Raw genomic sequence first — 19,441 nt, forward strand, 5'->3', positions numbered from 1 at the left:
AATTCATACCCAAACACAGACAAATTGTGTAAAGCGTTACTTGAGGGGGAAAGAAGAAAAAAAAACTCACCGACAGATGCAGGCATCTCTCCCCATTGCAACACCGTATCCTTGGTGATGCGGCCATAGGTGTCAATGTAGACGCCTTCGTCTTCGTAGCAAGCAAGAACCTCCGTCCCAGCACTGTTTGGTAAAATAATAATGGCGTGCGGATGGATGGAACCCTGGATCTGTGAAACAGAAACACACAGACACACACAACCGTTAGGAACTGCACTGTAGATTTGGACTATAGTCAAAACGTAAATAGAAAGGCAGAATATGATTACAACAGTATGAAACATTGTCGACGGTTACTGGCATTACATAGAGTATGCGATTCACAATTGCAGATATCGTGGTTATAGCCAGAGAACAAAGGCAAGTCTCCCATAACATAAGATGGTGAAAGCCATTCGACTACTTTTGAAAGGCAGGGTAATTGTAACCAATTTTGCTTGCTTTGATGCTTGACAGCCTGACACAGTTGTAATTCTTACTGATTGTTATTTCTTTTTTAACACATTCGGCTTCCTCAATTGTGCTGTTTTCAGCCAGCAAAGTTGCAACCATGATTATGATATCACTTTGTCTCATAGACCAAAATCTTATTGATTCTTCTTCTTCTTTTCCTTTCGGCTTTTTTTGTTAAGGATTTACCTACAACAAATTCTCCCTTGCTTAATTTATCGTAAATATCCCTTGCTGATGATTTTGCTCCAGTTGTCGTTTGTCCGTACACTGTTCGTCATGTTGCACAATGCAATGTTTGCGTTGCGTCGTCTCTACAAGCCACGTGAACTCCTCTATCCACAATGCTTTTAATAATAATGATACATTAATTTCTAAGCGCCTTTCAAAACTCTCAAGGACACTACAGTCACGGGATAATGTATGTTTACGTTTTGTAGCGTCATAAATTTTGCTAGCTTTTTTTGAATCTTTCTTCTGGAGCTGAGGTTCTGTGCATCTACTTTGGAAAATGATATGCAAAGGCACGACCTTATAACGCTCGGGAAAGTCCGGAAGCACGACACAGGCTTCTGATTGGCTGCCGTGCCGAGTATGCAAATTGCCAGACGAACCGAAATTCAAAAATGTCGAGAGTGACATAGAGAGGAAAAAGAGAGAGGGAGTCAGCGAGAGACACAAATGTTTGCCAGGTAGTTTATAGGGTGAGACATTAATCAAATACTTCTAAAAAAATCATCATCATGATCAGCTGCACAATATTTGGTACATGTATAAAATAATGTAATGATGCAAAAGTGCTTAAAAGGCCAGAATGTGAAATACGACAAGTCTGCTAACATGAAGGAATGCGGAAATAAAGTCAGGGGGTAACAAGTTAGTTAGCAAAAGGGCCACAAGACAGACTGGAATACATGTACCTCTTAGTCTCCTTGGCCGACATTTATAAAATGTTTTCCTTTTGTTCTTGTTATTATTATTGTGATTATTCTCATTATTATTGTGTGATGCTGATAAAAGGGAATTTTACCACCGCAAGACTCATAAAGATTTATTGTCATACATACCTTGCAAGACGATGCTGGAGCTCGAGTGAAAACAAGCTATGGAACACAAGTGTTTGTACGGAAGGAGAGAGCACTTACATGTGTGGGCAGGTAGAGGTCATACGGTGTACCAGAATCGACATCAATTGCATGGAAACCAGATAAGGAACCATAGATGACCTTTAACCTTTGGCCTTCTTCCACTGTCAGATCAACAGACAGTGGCTTTTGTGGTAGAGACCTGAAAGACTGAAGAGATAAGAAAATGTCACAATTATGAACCAAATTAATGGCCGCATTAAGTCACACAAAACACAGTACCGGTATATCCATTGCCTTTTCTGAGCAAGGAATCAAAATAGCTCAAGCCATGGTGCATGCCACGAAATGGGACACAGCTCTAACGAGACTCTCCTGAGAGTGAGGGACTCATAGCCCAAATGGATCATGTCTGCCAATAAGGGATCGTTTGCTGCAGACTGACCTCAATCAGTGTTTAGTCCATCTACATTGCAAATTTCCCCATTGCGGGACGAATAAAGGTATTCTGATTCTGATTCTGATATATTCCTGCTTTTTGTAGAAGTGAAGAAGTATGGGTTTGCTATGTTTCAGATGATGACCAGAGCTGACAGTTAACCATCCCGGGAAAAATCATCCATCCATCCATCCATCCATCCATCCATCCATCCATCCATCCATCCATCCATCCATCCATCCATCCATCGATCCATTTGGGGGGTGAGAGGTTAGTGGGAGTTGGCACATCTCCCAACTGGCTTTGGTTAAGTGATGGGAACACCATGGACTCCTTGCTCGGCATATATCGCTTCACAAATAGTCACATGATCATCTATTGCCAATTTGGAACCATCAATTAACTTAACGTGAATGCAACGTGTGAGGAGGCCCAGAGAAAAGCCATACAAGCATGAGGAAGAAGAAGCAAAATCAACACGAATACATTACCAACCTTAAAGGCCATGAACTTATGGTAGGGTTTGGGGGCCCAGGCGTAAACCTCTAATGCATTCTTCAAAGCGATTACTAGGAATTTTATCTTCTCGTAACGCACTGTACAAAGGGACACACATGCTTAGAAATGAAATGTAGAAATAAACTTGAACAGCAACCTTCAGCTTCCCCTTTGCCTTAGCTTGAACTCTCAAAGCCCCAAGTGTTAATCTCCTTACCCACTTTATAGTGGACACAACCTTCCAGATCGGCAACAGATGTCCAACCCTGCCTCTTCTCCACTTCTGGGTCATTCCGGAGGATTTTATTTCTCAGCCAGGAAAGATAGTAAAGGCGAAGCTTATTCTTTTTACCTTGACACACAGACAAAAAGCAACCTTTTTTTAAACACAGATTAACTACTGGAAACGTTGCCTTTACAGAAAGAAATCTAGTCTACAGCCCACTAACAAGAACCTAACAATGGTAAATGTGGTTATGGTAACTAACTTTGTCAGTGGTATTTAAAAATACCACTGACAAATCTTCAGTGCATGTACCTGATATAGTAATGAGTACATTGAGTCCTTCGAGCACATCCATCTGCTGAAACCTTCTTCTGCTAATGAGCGAGTATACTTTCCCCTGGCCACTTCGGTCCAGCAGCCAAAGACCATTTTCTGTCCCCACCAACAGATTCACTCCTGCAAAACAAACACAATCAAAAATCACAACTTATATCTATTGTAGAAAATTGACATGTCACTTTCTGTGTATGAGTCAAGATATAATTTCACTTGACAAAATTATATTAACATTTTAAATGCATTGTATTACGGGAAGTACATGTTACACTGTAACAAATTCATGTTTGTGAAATGTTTACATTTTAAATTCAAGAAAATATCAATTGCTGACAGAGTGAATAATGACGCGGAGGACATTTTTAGTTAGGCAGCTTACAGTGGACTGTGTACTGTTTCGCAAATATATTGATAAAATTCTGAGAGGATTTACAGGGCTGCAAACTGTATTTTGGTGGCACCATCCATCCATCCGCACCCACCCACCCAATCCATCCTCCATCCATTTATTCATTTATTTAGATTCTGATCAGAACACAAAAGGCACATGATAGTGATATCATACCTGTCAACCTGGACATTTTTGCCATACAAAGTACGTTTATAATGCACTTTAAGACGTGTACGACGTACAAGAAAGTCTGTAAGGAAAAACGCAAATTTGTCAATTATGGTACCACCCGGTATACACCGACTATCACGAAACGGCAAATCAATCAAGTCAAACGAGTTCGCGGCAGTAGCCTCTATCTCAGTATGTTTTTTTTTTGTTGCAAACAAAGTGAGCGGTTTGATGCTACTGTGCGCATGCGTCTGCCGCCTGGGGATTTCCCATTGCATTTTTTGGGATACAATGATCAAGACGCAATGGCCGAACCTGAATTAAAACACCGTAAGTTAAATGGAAGAGGCAAGCATCACAAAGAGTGGGAGCAAATGTCAGGACGATGTGAGGGATTGATACAAGCTTCGAAGAAAGGTGTGAAATATTCGGATTGTGTTGCTTGCAAAAAAGACGTGAAAGTAGCTGCCTCCGGTTTCTATGATTTAAAGACACATTTTGATACAAAGAGCCACGGCAAAAACGTAGAAGTCATGTAGATCAATGGATTTTCATTTTGCTCCTAAAAAAGAACCGGAAGACTCCTCAACAGTGGCATACAATAGAGAACACTGTAGTAATTAAAGAACACTTGTAATTTCATCATTTATTAAGAATACGTACAGAATAATATAAAGAAACACATGTGCAATATAACATGTTAAAGTACATAAATAAACACGTTTGAGAAAGAAAATATGGTGTACGATTATTTTGTATTTTGTAAGGGAAAATAGTTTGTAAGGGCATGGAGCCGTGGAGGTTGACAGGTATGGTGATATTGACCCACGCACTGTATCACTGTTTAACATGATTTTAGCAACAGAAAATGACCAACCCCATAGTCCAGCACAGAGCACCTCACTGGTGAATTTCTTCTTGTATTTGCGGATCTCAGGACTGTCACTTTGGGGTCGAATATTGGTTGGATTCACATTTACGACCGAGCCCTTCCTGTGGTTCGCTCTCTTGATTGTCTCCCGCTTACTGCATACTGTAAACATGATGTTTTATAACACTGCTCCTCCTGCTATTATAACAGAAAGTAATTCATACACATCTTTTATATTCGTTTAGCAATATACTCACTTGGGCTCTGTGGTGGCGAAGGGATAGGGATCAATCTTGGATCGATGAAGGAGAAGGAAGAGGAAGATGAGGTGTTTTTACTCGCCGGACTGCTGAAAACCTGAGGAAAATTTAATGAAGAATAAATTTATAGTTATTCAAAGCTACGATGCATGAGCCTGTGGCTTTTTAAACACCAATAGTACACTCAAATAATTCACAATACTCTTGATGACAAATTAAAGCTACAGTATTGTTGTACGACGTTGTTTAGCTGCTGATAATTGTTTCAATACCGACCTCTTGTGGACAAATATATCTAATGCAACTGCTAAAACAGTCACACGGTTTGATTGAGTGATTGATTGATAGATTGCTAGCTTTCATGGCTATTCAAAAAAAGTGATCAATCAAAAAAAAACTTTTAAGTGGTGTTATTGAAGACCATAAGACGATTTCCAGAGCACGAGATGTTCATCTCTCCAAACAGACATGAAAGAGTGCTGTTATAAAAGTTGTAAAAGAGGCCTGACATTGAACCTGTTAATTTGAATCCGGTGTGTTGGAACAGGGAGACTTGGAAAACATGCAGGACCTGAGTTTCACAACTATGTGCAAGCCAGACACATTTGATTAAAATGTACTTGCAAAGCAAAACGTACATTTATGGCAAAAATGTCACATGTTAAATGTTGATCTAAAATTCTGTCCTGATTATAGGTTTCTGTGTTCTGTTACTGGTCACACTGAATATACTCACAGGTCGCTCTCGGTTTGTGGCGCACCGTGGTGCTGTGGGTTCCCGTGCTTGCTGTTGCTGGCTTAGTGCATTGCAAGAGGGACTTGCTGAAGATATTTTCTGCAGAAGGTCTGGCAGCATGTAGGTAGCATCTGATGTCATCTGAGAAGTCTGTGGTACAAATATAAACATGATGAAGTATAATATAATGCCTCACAGCTGGAAGTTATAAGTGAGTGATAATATCACAATGTATGTGTGTCTGTGTGTATGAAAAAAACCTGGTTCAAATTCTGATGAGACTGCAGCACAATGCCATCTGGGATTTGCTTCAAGTATTTATCTCTCTTTGCAATGGGGAAGCCACAACTAGAGAGATCGAAAGATGTGAATCAAATTAAAAAACCTCTAATGGATGAAAGAATTAGAAGTACGTTTTCAAGATGAAAAGCAATAAAAAACGTGCATGTTCAATTATAAACTCAAACTCGAACAAAGAAATAACAGATCATAAATCTAGAAAGTGACCTTCAACTTTGTTTTTGGAAACACGTATAAAACATAATGAATGTACTGATATGCTGAAGGCAATATCAGCTTTCTTTGAGTAAGCGGCAGGTTACATCTGAACTGGTTGGGTGCCAATCGCAGAGCATGTATATATATATATATATATATATATATATATATATATATATATATATATATATATATATATATATATATATATATATATATATATATATTTTTTCCTTGGCAGACATTCTAGGGTTAAGATTTGTAAATGGAGTGTATTGAGGATATGAGCAGTTGTTTTTTAATGCGACCAAGACCAAAAAGAATGACACATTTTTTTCTTCTTCAGTTTCTTCGGTTATTTTTTTTTTTCCTTCTCCTTTTTTCTCTTTTACAAAACCCGACCAAGGGAAGTCTTTGATACAGAACAATAACATTAATGGACAACCGACACCACTTTTTTTGTTTCCTAACTGACATCAGAAAAACGTTTTATAGCATCTAAAATACCCAAAACACGCAGACTGATATTTTTAGTCAAATGCAAAACACCAATAAAAATGAGTTAAAATGTCCCAAAACTACTTCAAAATGACCCCGGAGATGCCGAGTTTCAGAAGGTCCCGCCCTCTTGTTCGTGACGTCGCGCCAGGACGTCTTGCCTTGCTCTAGAATCAAAACAATGGCTTGAGATTCGGAGAAGATCCTTTCTTGTTACTCATCCAGTTATGAATATGATTCAAATAGTTCTGAAGAGGAAAGCATAAATGTTTGCAATCAATTAAAGAAGTCCTTCCGTATCATTTTGAGGCGTCTGGAATCCAATCTAGCATCCCAGAAAATGCACAAGATGGCGCCCAAGCTCCGTTGGAAATGGGCTGATTTGTCTCAATTTGTCTACTATCAAATAGTAGTCTTAGTGCAACACACAACGATTCACCATCGCGTTATTTATGTGTTTTCCTTGTCATTTCGCCATCAACACGGATCAAAACAAAGTTTTCAGACCAAAGTACCCAAAATGCATTGTGTGTCGCTTTCTCGGTCAGGGGCGTTCCAGACGTCACGTCAGGCATCGCCATCAACTCGAAAACAAGACTTCCTGAATATTCAGCGCAAATCTTAAAACGTAAAATATAGCTATATGCGGTGGAATCTTTGTAAAATACGCTCAGTAGAAGTCATTTGAAGTGATTTTACAAATTATGGACACAACTTGTTCGGAGGCGTTGGTTGTCCTTTAAACCTATTGCCTGAGTTTATCAAATTTGGTCAAGACATTGATATTTTATGCACAAGGGCTGATTGACTGCAATTTGTGGAATCTATCAATGGCATTACTGAACAGATTGGCAAAATAAGACATTACATTTTCAAATTTACATATTTCTTGCTTGTTATTCGTGTTTTTCTTATTAACATGTCATTTAGAGTAATCAAAAACAAGCTTTTTATAGTTATGAATGAACAGATAGAGATGCAAAACAGCTCACCTGTTCCTCTCTTCTTCATCACTACTTCCAAACTCATCACTGGAGGAGGAATATTCTGTGGCCTTGTTGAAAGGGCCCAGAACAGTCTTGACACCCTACAAAGAGATGAGTTAAAATACTGCAAGTAAGCTGCTGATTGAAAAAAGAAAACACGATCATCAAGTCTGAGAGTCACATAGATAGCATAATTTTCGATGCATCTGAGTGCACGTTTTTATGAATATCAATATGTTTGGTGTAATTTATTTGACTCTGGTTTATTCACCAAGATTAAATGTACTTTTGCGATCAGCTCTTTTTACTCTAACTTTGAAACGCCTATGATAAAAGAAGGTTATAACCTTACTTATGGCACAGTCAAGATTTTCTTACTTGGAAATGCCGGCCATTGACATCGTTCTGTTGCCCCCTGCGCTGCTGAAGACGTTGCTGCAAATGTGGACTCTCCAGCTTGAAATGATCTACAATACCAGAATCTAATTTGTTACAGTTTGTTACAGAAAACAATACACCTCTGCAGTTCTACTGGGAACATTTTATATGTTCTAAAATGGCTTTCTTGTTGTGAATGAATAATGTCCATACTGTCAAATATTTATTCATACTACTACAAAAAGTCTTTCTAGCAACAACAGATGTGTGAAATAAATATTAAGAGCAGTAAATCTCTGTGACATTCTAAAAATCTGTGCCGCTTCAAGCTAAGGCCTGAAGGTAAACTGAGATCACATATTTTCAACTGCGGTTTAACAAGGCATAAGGCAACTTGAATTGCAGTTAAATCCTGTGCACTTCTACAGTTAGGCAGGTATCAACTACAAGATTAAAAATGCCGAAAAAAAAAGTCAGAACCTCAAAAGTAAGAGTTACTATGTGTTAAAGGAAGGAATCAATTGCATTGGATATCATTGGAATTATACATGTACATACAATAGTGTTGAATAATTACTGTTACTCCCAGGCAGCAATAGATACTGTACACAAATTGTTTGCCTCACTGCCAATCACTGAAGTATTTTGAATCAATATTGAATGACATTGGCCAATGAATTTTCTGTTGCGCATTTACATGTGCTGTTTTTTCTTTTAAGGTTGTCCCTCAAACTTTTACCATTGTTGTTTTCAGTGTGACCCACACAATAATGAATGTCAGAAATGTGAAGGGGTAGTTAATTAACAACCACCACATTTATTTATTCACGTTCCGTTGATTTTCATCCATCACAATAAAAAACTCAGAAACTTACCTGGATTGTTATTGCAGGGAGACACAGACCTTGAAGTTTTTTCTGTCATAAGCACAGGACTGCCACTACATGGGGGGGGGACACAGAAAAACAGAGTGTTAACTGGAAATTAATTTCAATCACATAAAGTATGCTGATATGCTGTTTCCTCAACAACCAAGATTTGAGAAGTAAACAACATCAGATGATCTTATGAAAATAAACCTCAACAATGCAAAATGTTCATGACATGTGCCAACACAATGCCTTAACATTGTCCTGACAACAATGTTTCAACTGCATAAATTACTGTCAGTGTACCCACTGAGCAGACTTTACTCTGACCCAAACTGACACAACATACTATATTTGCTGTTGTGGGTAACTAAATTATAGATATTAAAAACAGCCGACAAATGAATAAGGACAAGTTAAAAAAAAAGCTCCTCATAAAATACTGCAATGTCCAAAAGTTACCACAGAAAAAACAAACAAACAAACAAGCAAACAAACAAACAAACAAACAAACAAACAAACAAACAAACAAACAAACAAACAAGGGTGACATAAATGACAACAGTAGTTAAAAGTTGTCATTTATGAAATAAATAATTAACTAAAAAATAGTAAGCCCTTACTAAGAATGTTGTTGCCTTAATCGCTCCAAGACCATTTAAATCAAATCCATTTCCGACAATATGGAAACACTGAAAACCTACGGAAACATCTTCCCACTACCTGGAAGCGGCCCTCTTGTGTCCCTTCACCAGTTCTCTGCAGTAGAATTTAGAGGTGGTTCGTTCTGGGACCTGTAAAATACCATTAATCAGTAAATTTAATTCCTTCCATATCCCATATACTGGCTTACGGAGGACCAAAACAATCCCTCAAATATATAGGACAAGTAAAAAAAAAAAAAAGCTCCATATATATATATACAGTAAAGTCTCGTTATATCGATATCGGATATATCGATAGTCCCGGTTATATCGATACTATTTCTATGCACGCACGGAGAAAATTACATGCAAACAGGGTCGGATATATCGATAGTCCCGGTTATATCGATATTTTTTCAGACTCCCTTGAATATCGATATAACGAGACTTTACTATAAGTGTCAGCATGTTCATATATCCAAAATAAAAAAATGAAAACAAATAATTGTTTCTGCTGTATCAATTTAAGCAGACTCATGAAATTTCTTCTCATGGAAAGGATTATGCAAACACAATTCAGTGGGGATGTTGAAAATTTTTCTCTTTTCCCGGACCTATTGAAAAAATGTCTCTTTTCCCCGGACCTATTGAAACATTTTCTCTTTTCTCCGGACCTATTGCACAACAATGTCAAAATCTCAGCAACCGTGTGTCAACTCAAGTGCCTCATTAAACCTCAGCGGTCTCAGGTGATGTGACATTGTTTGTGCCTTTTCAAAGCCACACTGCAATAACAGGAGAGATTGACTTATTAACTGGTCTGTTGACGTCATATGGTCTTGAGTCAGTTCAACAACTTAACACAGCAAATCGACAGTTCTATTAGCTCTCCTGTTTCTGTTCTGATATTAGTTGTCCTATTACATCCAAATGCCGTTCTGTTGGTGAATAGACCTAATGGGGCATTTTGTTTGGATCTAGCCGGACAGCCGGTATATGACACAGAACATTGGAGAGAGAAAGTGAATAGTGTGTCCGTTTTGAAAAAAAGACACAGTGGTAAAACATAAAATGCCTTAAATCCAAAAGCGTACATACTTCAGTATGGTGGACACAGGAAACATAAAGACACAAAAACATCACACAATGCGAGGGGCTACATATCCAAGGACCAACACCTTTCTCCATTTGATGACAGCTTGCCTTATGATGACATTCACAAGAAAACACAACAAAGATGCCCTATATGTGGCACTTCTTACTGTCAGCAATAGCATTGAGCGCTTTCTTCTTGGGCAATTAAAAAAAAGATAAAATGCCAGTACTACCTTAGGTGGCATCTCAGGGTCCCAGAAGACATCATCAGAGGGCGACGCAGGTGTAAACGAGCACAAAGCTGAGATAGCCATATTTGACATAGAGCTGCTATGAAGGGCAACTTGACTCGAGTGCAAATTGGCATTCTGGGGAGAAAAAAAACACACACATTAATGTTAATCTATGCAAATAATGTACTGCGGAATATCAAAGTTGAAGTTCGTGACGTCACGCCAAGACGTCTTGCATTGCTGGAGAATCAAAACAATGGCTTCAGATTCGGAGAATATGCTTTCTTGTTACACATCCAGTTATGAATATGATTTAAATAGTTCTGAAGAGGAAAGCAATCGATGAAATAATTTATTCTGTGCCATTTTGAGGCAACATTGGGGGGAAATGTACCACTGGGAAGGGGGCAGAAGATGGCGACCAGGCTCCTGTGAGGAATTGATCAGCCCGTTTCTACGGGCTGATGAATTCCTTCCATGGAGCTTGGCCGCCCTCTTCTGGCGGCTTTTTGGTGCAACACAAAGTTTTCAGACCAAACAAGTACAGCAAAATACATTGATGTGATGGAAGGACTGCTACAATGTGTCTTTTTTTCGGTCAGGGGCGTTCCTTCAGTGACGTCACGTACGGACTCGTCACCAACTCAAAAACAAGACTTCCGGAATATGCAGCGCCAGTCTTGAAACGTAAAATATAGCTATATGCGGTGGGATCTTTGTAAAATACGCTCAGTAGAAGTCATTTGAAGCCATTTTACAAATTATGGACACAACTTGTCCGGAGACGTCGGTTGTCCTTTAAATGAGGGAACCTGCTGATGTTGTCTGGTACCACACTAAGAAAAAGAAGTGGCAATGCCGTCGCTCTTGTGAGATGTGAGAGCGCCATATTTAAAGGAACTGAGAGGATTCAGCTGTGGTCTTGCCTAATGTGGCGTAAGTCACAAAACTATCATCTTGTAACCCACATCAGTGCAGATTTACAATGCACGTTGCATGAGACTTGCATGGGTCACAAACACAGAGCAGAATGTTTTAAACCTGTGGGTTTTGACAACATTTTTAAGCAGCAGCTCTTTGTTCCCCCCAGCAAATGGTTTAAAATTTGAACAAATTGAAATTCAAGTGGTATACGTTTGTCTTTGAAGTTTCACTGCACAGCAGTTAATTTTCATGACAGGAATGTGAAATACTACCTGGTTCATGTGAGCTCTCGGCATGGCTGGTGTACAAGGACTAGAACTGCTACCAGAACCTAGTCTTGAGTGCATCTCATTGGGCAAGCCAGCAGCTAAAAGCATCCTTGCTATCTCGGAGTCCTGGTAATCAACCTAAAACATGAAGCAGATTGCGCCTCTAAGTGTGCCATATACAGTAAAGTGGGTAGGAAAACTGGAAATATCAAATTGAAGGAGAGCCATTGGACCTCAAAAAAGGAGTTGATGACACTAAACACAAGACAATCGTGTGGTTTCATGAAGCACGAAACAATTTTATGCTGTGCGTATACAATTCACAACCATTTTGGGTAGAATTACACTGCGAATGTGCAGTTTAATGTCAAAAGCCACTAAAGGAAGTCCTACTCTACTAATTAATCAGCCGAAAAGGATGGTAGTTTTGAGGTTCAGACAATGGAAAGTAGGGAATACATTTAATGTACAGTATTTTCTTTACAAGTGTGACAGGCGGTAAGGGACATAGGGGGAGACAAGAGCATCAAATAGAAGTTCAGTGATTTGTGAACATACAAGGCCACACCAAGGACAGACAGACTGTAACACAACGTGGGGAACGGCAGTGATGATGATAAGTTGTTTGATAGCCAAGGAGCCAAGGGGTTTACCGCTGAGTGCTGGCAGTTTGCATTGCAACTGGACGGGGAAGCAGCGGCGTTGGCGGCAGGAGCACTAGTGTTCCTGCTGTTAGCCATTAGCATTTGGACAGATGATTCTGGCTTTTCTTTTTGCCTCTGCCGGTCCTTCTCTCTCTCCCCGTGCCTGTTGTCATGCTGCAGGGACAGGAGCTGCGTTTGGTCTTTAGGCAGGGTGCGGTGTGATCTCCTGCCCGACGATGGCTGCTGATGTTGGGTCTTGGCTGGTGACTGGGGATGAAGCTGTGAGTGCTTGGCCTTAAGCTGAAGCAGCTGGTTTGGATTCACAGCTCTCTATGCAGCAAACATGGAAAGCACATATAGAAACACAGTGCCAGGGAGCGACTAAATGAAGCTGAATTTGTGTATGTACAAAAAAGGGGGCGAACGGAGCAAAATGTTTTAAAACAGCCTGGAATCAGAATTTAGATGAAAGCACTCCAAATGCACAACAAGAACATTCAACTGGATATTACAATGAATAAGCATAGGGTACGAAACAAGTCAAACACTGTCAACTATAATCCAACAAGAGTCATGTATTTGGGCATAGTTAGTCCCCCCTTACCCCTTTCCTCATGAATCATCTTAAAAGATTATGCTAGTTGCCCGCTCACAAAAAAAAAATCTGATTCAGATTTTACTTTTCAAGAAGGGTGTGTACTCATTTATTTTGAGCACTGCAGTAGTAACTATTGGACATGCAGTACCCCGAAACAATAAACGCCTGTCTCCAATGACAGTGTAGAGTACTTGAAACATGAAATGTTTAGTTCAGGTGTATAATCTCATCACCACATACAATAAGTATACAATGATTTTACGGCCGAAAGCGTTTTGAGGTGTACACTCCACTACTGAAAGACAATAGTGATGATACATGGAGGCATGCTGCTGATAACCTATTGAAAATACCGTCATAGCAACGTTTTCAAAGGAATACTAAGTGACAGAACAAGAGAAATAGCAGAAAAGAAGAAGGACGCCTGCTGTGCATGCCATAGGGAGGCAACGGTGAGAAAACAAGGAAAGGAAGGGAAGACATTAAGCAAACAGTCGAGACAGAAAAAGAAGGCTTTAAAGCCAAAAGGAAAAACCTGCTGTGATAAACACTGGTTGAAAATCTAACATCACAGCTGCTTCACTGTGTGTGCCATGGCCTTCCTTCACAATCCTAACAGGAGTACCTCTAAAATAAAGAATTAAAAACAAATTATTTTCCCCTCACATTGCACTACCAGCAGAGGTTGACAAAATCAATTCCATGGCTGACCTACATGCTGTCTTTCTACATTTCCCATTACTAATTGCACATAGTGGCACTTTGCATGAGGGCAGCAACATACACCATGCAGTAGAACTCCTCTCCAGTGGAATCATGTTTGCAGCTAGACATTTTTCACAACAGGGTCTTTTCACGCGAGCAAATATTTTCTTTGATGTAAACACAAACACGCACACATAACACATGTATGTGTCCTTTAAATCTTTATTCCATTCCATATGTATGATAATACACTTACTCGACACTTTATGTAGCCAGCGTACAAAAAAAAGGTAAAGCAATTGCTAAATTACGATCAGCATTCACTTTCAGTTTTCTCTTCCTCCTATTTTTCATGTTACTTTTATCCTGTCTTCAAGTGCTAACATTTTTCTTTTCGTAACTCCTCGTTACGTCGTCACCTTACCGTGGTGGAGGGGTTTGTGTGTCCCAATGATCCTAGGAGCTAAGTTGTCTGGGGCTTTCTGCCCCTGGCAGGGTCACCCATGGCAAACTGGTCGTTGGTGAGGGACCAGACAAAGTCAGACTCAAAAGACCCCATATAAAGAGAAACATAAATGGACTTGGTTTTCCCTTGCCCGCATGCGGGTCACCGGGGCCCCTGGTCACCGGGGCCCCTGGAGCCAGGCCTGGAGATGGGGCTCGCTGGCGAGCGCCTGGTGGCCGGGCCTACACCCATGGGGCCCGGTCAGGCTCAGCCCGAAGAGGAAACGTGGGTCCCCCTTCTCAAGGGCTCACCACCCATGGGAGGGGCCAGAGGGATCGGGTGCATTGTGAGCTGGGCTGCAGAAGCTAGCACTTGGGACGTGGAACGTCACCTCTCTTACAGGGAAGGAGCCCAAGCTGGCGTACGAGGTCGAAAAGTTTTGACTAGACATAGTTGTGCTTGCCTCCACACACAGCCTGGGTTCTGGTACCAGCCCTCTCGAGAGGGGTTGGACTCTCTTCCACTCTGGAGTTGCCCACGGTGAGAGGCGTAGAGCAGGTGTCGGCATACTTATTGCCCCCCGGCTCGCCTGTACGTCGGGATTCATACCAGTAGACGAAAGGGTTGCTTCCCTGCGCCTTCGGGTGGGGGGACGGGTTCTGACTGTTGTTTGTGCATATGCACCAAACAGCAGTTCGGTGTACCCATCCTTTTTGGACACCTTAGACTCTAAGGCTCTCCAAGGCTTAGAGGGTGTGCTGGTCCCTTGTTCTGTTGGGTGATTTCAATGCTCATGTGGGCAATGACAGTGAGACCTGGACGGGCGTGATTGGGACGGCCCCCCCGATCAAAACCCGAGTGGTGTTTTGTTATTGGACTTCTGTGCGTCTAAATTAATTTTTTTGTTTATTAGATAATAATATATTAATTTTATGGTACATGTTAAATACATCAACATTGCAATATTCAACACAATATGTTTTTCCAATATCGAACATCCTGAGTCTGAATCATACTCATTTTTCCTCTTTCACTCACTCACTCACACACACACACACGCACACACACACACACACACACACACACACACACACACACACACACACACACACACACACACACACACACACACACACACACACGCACGCACGCACACACACACACACACACACACACACACACACACACACACACACACACACACACACACACACGCACGCACACGCACACGCACACGCACACACAGACACACACATATGCTGTATGTAGCAGATCGTTTGCATGCCCATTTTGCATTTTCCTTCAAAGCATAAAATAGTTTTATAAGAACAAGTTGGCACAACTTTTCATGCTGACAACTGCAATAAACAAAGAATTCAAATATCAGTGAAAAATGGAAGAATGACAAAAATTAGTTACCTGCTCTGAGTCCAGAGGCTTGATAGACACATCAGCATTGTCCTTTTTAAGACAAAAAAAGATACTTCATTTAAACATACAGTAAAGTCTCGTTATATCGATATCGGATATATCGATAGTCCCGGTTATATCGATACTATTTCTATGCACGCACGGAGAAAATTACATGCGAACAGGGTCGGATATATCGATAGTCCCGGTTATATCGATATTTTTTCGGACTCCCTTGAATATCGCTATAACGAGACTTTACTGTAATAGAGAAACAGGATTAGTTTGTGATTAGGCTACCATAATTTAAGAGGGATTCAAAATCACCCCGCCTTTACAAGTGCACAGAGGCACATGCATACATGCATGTACAAAAATGCAAATAACACACAAAAAAAACAATTACCATATTTGTGTGACCATAAGGCGCCCATATAAGTCTTGAAGTTTTGACAGGGCATCTAATAATGTGAGTCACCTTGTGTATGCACTGAGTTACATATGTAGAAGAAAGGCGGACGTAACTGAAGACAGCATGCAGACGTTACAGTGGTAATGGTGGGAGTGACTGAGAACGCTCATTTCTGATACAGAAGATTCAGACATAAAGTACAACTGGACTAAATTCTGCTCCTGCTGCCATTTTTAAGAAGATATATGAGGGTGCATGCAAGCTATAGCATTTCTTAAGCTAGCGTCAGTTTTACCACATTTGTGTCCAACAATACAATGCGTCTTGTGTATCTGCTTATCAATATGGTGTGCCGTACGGTCATGAAATACTGTAGAAGAGCACCTCTGAAAGGGAGACCTAGAATATTCAGAGATTGAAAAATGGCGGGAAGCTCTTAGCTAATGCCCTGTACTAAATATTTTACCGTGACTGCTTTTTCAATTTCTGAGGAAATCTGTTTTGATGCTCAATTAATTTATTTGTATATATCTTACACCTGTTTTTGTTTTGCCTTGCTGTGTTGTATCTATGATGATCACAAATCTGCTCGACCACTAGCGGTGGTTTCCATCACTCAAAACATTAGCTGCAAATTTGATAGAGTTTTGTCTCAACATTATTTGAAAGAAGGAGGGGAGGATAGTCGTGTTATTTCAAAAAAGATACTTAAATTAATCACATTTCAAACAGTTTGTAAATTTAAGCACATTTTGACACAAGTTCTCATCGAACTTGAATAAAAATGTAATCTTTACCTGTTTGCTATCAGTTCTCTTTCGGGCTCTGTTGTCACAGTTATTAGATTCCTCTCCAAGCATAAGCTCTTGCAATTCTGCCCACTGAAAGGCAGCTTCTGACAGCTGTCTCCTCTGTTGCTGGAAACATTCCAATCAAATCAAAGTTTACTCTATTTTCTTGTTAAAAGTTATAAATGTCAAATCAAACAAATACTACTTACGTCTTCTAAAAGTTGTCGTTTTTCATGTTGTTGTTGGATCCTCCTCTGTCGATCAGCCAATAACTGCTGCTTGTATTGTTCTTGTTCAGCTACTTTCTGCAATAACAACAATTATACAGTTTTATCTACCACTGTGCAATAATGACTCCCCATAAAATCAACTAACCTGTTGTCTCTGCTGATCCCCACCAACTCTGTGGCCCCTCTGTCGGCTCTCTTCTCGATCCTCTGTCTGTAAACGCAGAAACTCTCGCCTTAACGTCCATTCACCAGGAACATTCACTATTGAGCTAGAGAAGTGAAGGAGAGAGTGAGAAATATTTGAATAATATTCATTCAAACAATTATTAATTCATCATTTATAATTAAAATCATGTCAAATTTGGGTTGATGAAATTGTACAAATTTATTCCAGTGTATTGTATACTCGTGCGTAGCATTTCTCTTGCTCGCACTACTTCTAGTTTGTGTAAGTGGATGTTTCCAGCCTCGATGAGTTGCCATGTTAATTTAACCTGCTCAGGGCCTTCAGAATCAGTGGTGCTGACCGACTTAACTTAAACTATATTGTTAGGAGGAGTTCTTCATAATGGATAAGATTTTCGATTTGCCCTCACAGGGCCAGCTTGTTTGAACTTCAAACAAGAAAAATCAATCTGTACCGGTCTGAATGATTAATACATTTAATAATCAGTCGCTATGGTGAGTATTGTATATTTTTCATCAAGATTTAACGTGATGTGATATAAACATGGATAATGAAAAATGTACTAAAAAGAAATTGATTCCAAACTACTCCAATTATATGCACAGCACAGTTGTATGCACTCATATTGCATTGCTGCATCATGTTGATTTTTATTTCGATAATTGAAAAATGACATACAGTAAAGTCTCGTTATATCGATATTCAAGGGAGTCCGAAAAAATAGCGATATAAACGGGACTATCGATATATCCGACCCTGTTTGCATGTAATTTTCTCCGTGCGTGCATAGAAATACAGTAAAGTCTCGTTATATCGATATCGGTTATATCGATAGTACCGCTTATTACGATACTATTTTCATTTCCCTTGCACATTTCTAGTCTTTTTATGTATAATTAGTACCGTTTAGTACGATACCCGGTTATGACGATAATCCGGTTATTACGGTGCTCCTTTTCATCCCCCGCCGGCCATTTTTGTTGTTTATATCGATATATCCGTCGCGCCATTGGTCAACTTGGTCACGTGTCTTGTTACGTGAGCCGCCATCGGTCGCGCCATTGGTCGACTTGGTCACATGAGCCGCCATCGGTCGCGCTATTGGTCGACTTGGCCGTGTGACTTTGTCACGTGACACGCCATCGGTCGCGCCATTGGTCAACTTGGTCACGTGTCTTGGTTACGTGTCACGCCATCAGTCGCGCCATTGGTCGACTTGGTCAGGTGACTTGGTTACGTGCCCAGCACCCGTGTAGCAGAGCCATTTTCATTTTCAGACGCTAGCTCGTGTGTAGCAGACGAGATTGAAGTGTTTGTGTTAAAAGGTAAAAATGGGAAGCAGAAGAAGATTGATGACTTTTTAAAATTGTATACATAATACAGTAAGATGTAAGCGTTGCAGTTTCCCTGTTGTGTTATGTACATGCCCAATGTACTGTATATGAATGCAATCGTTTTTTGCAACAATGTTTCTTGTTTTGTCTGCTGAAGCGCGATGATTTTGAAAATTATTAACATTCCATACTGTGTATTAAAGGACAGCCGATGTCACTTTTTATTCAAATGCAAATAAAAATGACTTGGCTTCAGATTCGGATAATATGCTTTCTTGTTACACATCCAGTTATGAATATGTTTCAAATACACTGTAGTTCTGGAGATTAAAGCATACATGTTTACAATCATTAAAGAAATATATGTGCCATTTTGAGGCAACATTGGGGGAACATCTCTGACCCAAAAAAAAGGGAGCTAATGGCCAGCTCCGTTTCTTATATGGCGCTTGGCTGCCGTCTTTTGGCGGCTTTTGTTTAATGCAGTTCGGCGCAGGATCGGATATATCGATAGTCCCGGTTATATCGATATTTTTTCGGACTCCCTTGAATATCGATATAACGAGACTTTACTGTAGTATCGATATAACCGGGACTATCGATATATCCGATATCGATATAACGAGACTTTACTGTATATATATTTGGTAGAACGTTATTTTTGGGAGAATCTCCTCATAACTTGAAGCTAATAAATAGTCAGACATACCTACGAGACGACTGCATTGCTCATTTTAGACTAAACATGAACTAATCTTGTTTCCTCCT

General features: G+C 40.0%; 1 protein-coding gene across 7 annotated transcripts in view; it reads right to left on the reverse strand.

The window, feature by feature from the left end:
• Positions 1-19,441, reverse strand: part of LOC148901615 (mitogen-activated protein kinase kinase kinase kinase 4-like) — a 48,235-nt gene that overhangs the window by 3,219 nt on the left and 25,575 nt on the right. For 3 of the 7 annotated variants that reach the window (XM_088989496.1, XM_088989494.1, XM_088989500.1), the window contains 20 exons: positions 17,298-17,421; positions 17,132-17,227; positions 16,929-17,048; positions 15,729-15,770; positions 12,571-12,891; positions 11,921-12,055; positions 10,725-10,859; positions 9,476-9,546; positions 8,759-8,823; positions 7,884-7,972; positions 7,512-7,606; positions 5,784-5,871; positions 5,524-5,673; positions 4,785-4,884; positions 4,534-4,689; positions 3,071-3,214; positions 2,750-2,884; positions 2,530-2,630; positions 1,656-1,805; positions 71-230 (listed from right to left, as the gene is read on the reverse strand). In XM_088989496.1, coding sequence (XP_088845622.1) covers positions 71-230; positions 1,656-1,805; positions 2,530-2,630; positions 2,750-2,884; positions 3,071-3,214; positions 4,534-4,689; positions 4,785-4,884; positions 5,524-5,673; positions 5,784-5,871; positions 7,512-7,606; positions 7,884-7,972; positions 8,759-8,823; positions 9,476-9,546; positions 10,725-10,859; positions 11,921-12,055; positions 12,571-12,891; positions 15,729-15,770; positions 16,929-17,048; positions 17,132-17,227; positions 17,298-17,421 — 2,477 coding nt within the window. The remainder of the gene's footprint in view (positions 1-70; positions 231-1,655; positions 1,806-2,529; positions 2,631-2,749; positions 2,885-3,070; positions 3,215-4,533; positions 4,690-4,784; positions 4,885-5,523; positions 5,674-5,783; positions 5,872-7,511; positions 7,607-7,883; positions 7,973-8,758; positions 8,824-9,475; positions 9,547-10,724; positions 10,860-11,920; positions 12,056-12,570; positions 12,892-15,728; positions 15,771-16,928; positions 17,049-17,131; positions 17,228-17,297; positions 17,422-19,441) is intronic. The other 4 variants (XM_088989497.1, XM_088989495.1, XM_088989499.1 and 1 more) reach the window with 3 other exon arrangements.

Source organism: Hippocampus bargibanti, linkage group LG02, assembly GCF_051943395.1.
Source record: "Hippocampus bargibanti isolate YZ-2025 linkage group LG02, ASM5194339v1, whole genome shotgun sequence".
NCBI classification, from domain to species: Eukaryota; Metazoa; Chordata; class Actinopteri; order Syngnathiformes; family Syngnathidae; genus Hippocampus; species Hippocampus bargibanti.